The following is a 3,319-nucleotide window of genomic DNA, read 5'->3' on the forward strand; positions in this document are numbered from 1 at the left end:
GACCTATATATATATGAGACATATTCATAGTTATACATAATATACATATACATATTTAGACCTATATATATATGAGACATATTCATACATATACATATACTTATACTTATACAGATACATTATGCTTATTCAAATACAAGACAATGTACAGACATATACATGTCTCGTGTATAAGTCTGAATATGTATTGTATATGTATAAGCATAATGTATCTGTATAAGTATAAGTATATGTATATGTCTGAATATGTATTGTATATGTATAAGCATAATGTATCTGTATAAGTATAAGTATATGTATATGTATGAATATGTATTGTATATATAAGTATAATGTATATGTATATGTATGAATATGTCTCATATATATTTAAGTCTAAATATGTATATGTATATTATGTATAACTAAGAATATGTCTCATATATATAGGTCTAAATATATAATTATGTGTGTATATATAAGTATAAAAATGTCTGATGCGGCAATATGTCTCAATTGAGTCAAATCGTGTACAAACGTAAATTAATGTAAGTGTAATTTCAACAATATGATCATCATTTTTAAGTCATAATCATTAAATGTTACCATATATATGAAAAATAAAGACTAACAGAAATATAAGTATAGTGGTGTCATTAACCACATTATAATATTATTATAATTATAATTTATTATATATCATTATCTTTATTATCTTGTTTTTAGTTGGTACATGTGTCCCCAGCACGTCAATCCAGAAGAAGCTGTAAATATCCACATGGATATCAAAGCAAAGCAGTCGGTCGCAATCCTCTGGGGTACCTTTAATTTGAGCAACGAGGTAGGCCTACATATAGCAATGTGTGATCATACGTGATTTTATATAAGGTGCCGTTTCATCCTTTATGGCTTTATATTCGATTATGAATTTATCCAATAAATTTTAGCAACGAGGTACATATAGCAATGTGTGATTATATGTGAGTTTACTAGCATGCTGTTCTCTTCTTAACGGCTTTACAACTGATTATGAATTTATCCAATTAATTTTACCAACGCGGTGCATATAGCAATGTGTGATCCTACGTGATTTTACTAGCGGCCTGTCTCTTCTTTCCGGCTTTATATCCGATTATAAATTCCGATCGCCAACAGCGACAGGAGTACGTTAAATTATTAAAACAGCAGTAAATTATTGAAATCATGACGACGACGACGACGACGATGATGATGCAAGGACATCACAGAACATTACGTGCAGTTTTGCCATCACATAACTGCATATATAGCACCTTCACCGACACCACCCCTGACACAGTTAAAATGACTTAAGTTAAATGAATAACAGTTAAATGACTTTTAAGTTAAATGAATAACAGTTAAATGAATAACAGTTAAACGACTTAAGTTAAATGAGTTGAGTGAGATGACGGAATCGATCGCTGACCTGACTGCCTTGTGTTTTTTTGTCCCTCAGGAGTACGACCAGCCGGTGAATGACTTGCACGCGGCTCGCGCTAAACTGGCCGACGCGACGTCGTTCATCGAGTTGAAACACGGAGAGACGAAAACTTTCCCGTCCGGAGCATCGGTAAGGAATCCGGACCTTCTCCTCACCGCGCGTACGCCGACAGAAGACGCAGATGAGAGGAATCCCCGACGAATGGCGTCCCCTCTGAAGCGTTAACGAGCGATTTGTTAGCGTCTCCTCTCTGAAGCGTTAACGAGCGAATCGTTAGCGTCCCCTCTCTGAAGCGTTAACGAGCGAATCGTTAGCGTCCCCTCTCTGAAGCGTTAGTTCGTTAACGAGCGAATCGTTAGCGTCCCCTCTCTGAAGAGTTAGTTCGTTAACGAGCGAATCGTTAGCGTCCCCTCTCTAAAGAGTTAGTTTGTTAACGAGCGAATCGTTAGCGTCCCCTCTCTGAAGAGTTAGTTCGTTAACGAGCGAATCGTCTATTCCGCTCTGTGAAGCCTTAACGAGTGAATCGTCTATTCCGCTCTGTGAAGGTTTAACGAGCGAATCATCTATTCCGCTCTGTGAAGCCTTAACGAGCGAATCGTCTATTCCGCTCTGTGAAGGTTTAACGAGCGAATCATCTATTCCGCTCTGTGAAGCCTTAACGAGCGAATCGTCTATTCCGCTCTGTGAAGCCTTAACGAGCGAATCGTCTATTCCGCTCTGTGAAGGTTTCTCGAGTGAATCGTCTATTCCGCTCTGTGAAGGTTTAACGAGCGAATCGTCTATTCCGCTCTGTGAAGCCATAACGAGCTAATCCCGTCCCCTCTCTGAAGCGATAATTATATATAACGAGCGAATCATCTTGTCGCGCCGTCAACTTAAGTTGGGTCTACACTACCGACTTTGTGTTGGCGAATTGGCCAGTTGGACCAACTTCCCAATTCGGCAACTCCGAGTTGGCGAAAATAGAACGTGTTCTAATCTCTCAACTAGTTAATTGCTATCGATCACGCAACTTTTGCGTTTACACTGCCGATTATCGGTTGTATAGTTGGGAAGTTGGTCCAATTCGCCAATTCGCCAATTTGCCAACACAAAGTCGGTAGTGTAAACCCAGCTTTCCTTTCTCTGTAGGTATATCTGCGAATTCGGAAATTGTTTACGGTTGTTTGCGCGTGCGCACGGATGCAGCGTACTCATTTGCTTTTACTGTGGATGTGTGGACCCGGGAGGAGGTGTAACCTCATCATTTCGCCTACGGCAAAATTCCCATTTCGTCTATAGCAAAACTCCCAGTTGGCATACACCCATTTCGCCTACTCCCAATTCGTCTACACTAAAAATCCACCCCATTCCCATTTTGTCTACCATCAGTTTGTCCACTAAATAATCATTTATAATTGTAATATATGGATTTGATTAGCATACATAGACTAGACGGAGTGTCATTCACGCTAATTTCTCCTCGTATTTGTTGTAATATCAATACTACGACGAAATAGCACTACCCATTCTGAGAGTAGACGAAATGGGAGTAGGTGAAATGGGAATATTACCCATTCTGAGAGTAGGTGAAATGGGAGTAGGCCAACTAGGATGTTACCGTATTACCATATACCAGGGAGGATATGTCACTATAAATGCATATGGCGAACTCTTTTGCAACTGGATTTCCCGTGGGGCTGTGGAGGCATGATGTTGATGCATATACGATACTACTACTGCTACTACTACTACTACTGCTGCTGCTGCTGCTGCTACTACTACTACTACTACTACTACTACTACTACTACTGCTGCTGCTGCTGCTACTGCTACTGCTACTGCTACTACTACTACTGCTGCTGCTGCTGCTACTACTACTACTACTACTCAGGCGCG

At 39.6% G+C, this 3,319-nt stretch overlaps 1 protein-coding gene across 2 annotated transcripts in view; it reads left to right on the forward strand.

Annotated features, from left to right (window-relative positions):
* Positions 1–2,262, forward strand: part of LOC106814068 (N-acyl-phosphatidylethanolamine-hydrolyzing phospholipase D-like) — a 4,773-nt gene extending 2,511 nt beyond the window's left edge. Inside the window, exons 3-5 of one of the 2 annotated variants that reach the window (XM_014818337.1) lie at positions 706–820; positions 1,457–2,166; positions 2,203–2,262. In XM_014818337.1, the coding sequence (XP_014673823.1) occupies positions 706–820; positions 1,457–1,666 (325 nt within the window). In that variant the 3' untranslated portion in view covers positions 1,667–2,166; positions 2,203–2,262. The remainder of the gene's footprint in view (positions 1–705; positions 821–1,456; positions 2,167–2,202) is intronic. The other variant, XM_014818338.1, reaches the window with a different exon arrangement.
* The last annotated feature ends 1,057 nt before the right edge of the window (positions 2,263–3,319 follow it).

The sequence above is a fragment of the Priapulus caudatus genome, unplaced genomic scaffold (assembly GCF_000485595.1).
Source record: "Priapulus caudatus unplaced genomic scaffold, Priapulus_caudatus-5.0.1 Scaffold866, whole genome shotgun sequence".
Lineage (NCBI taxonomy): Eukaryota > Metazoa > Priapulida > Priapulimorpha > Priapulimorphida > Priapulidae > Priapulus > Priapulus caudatus.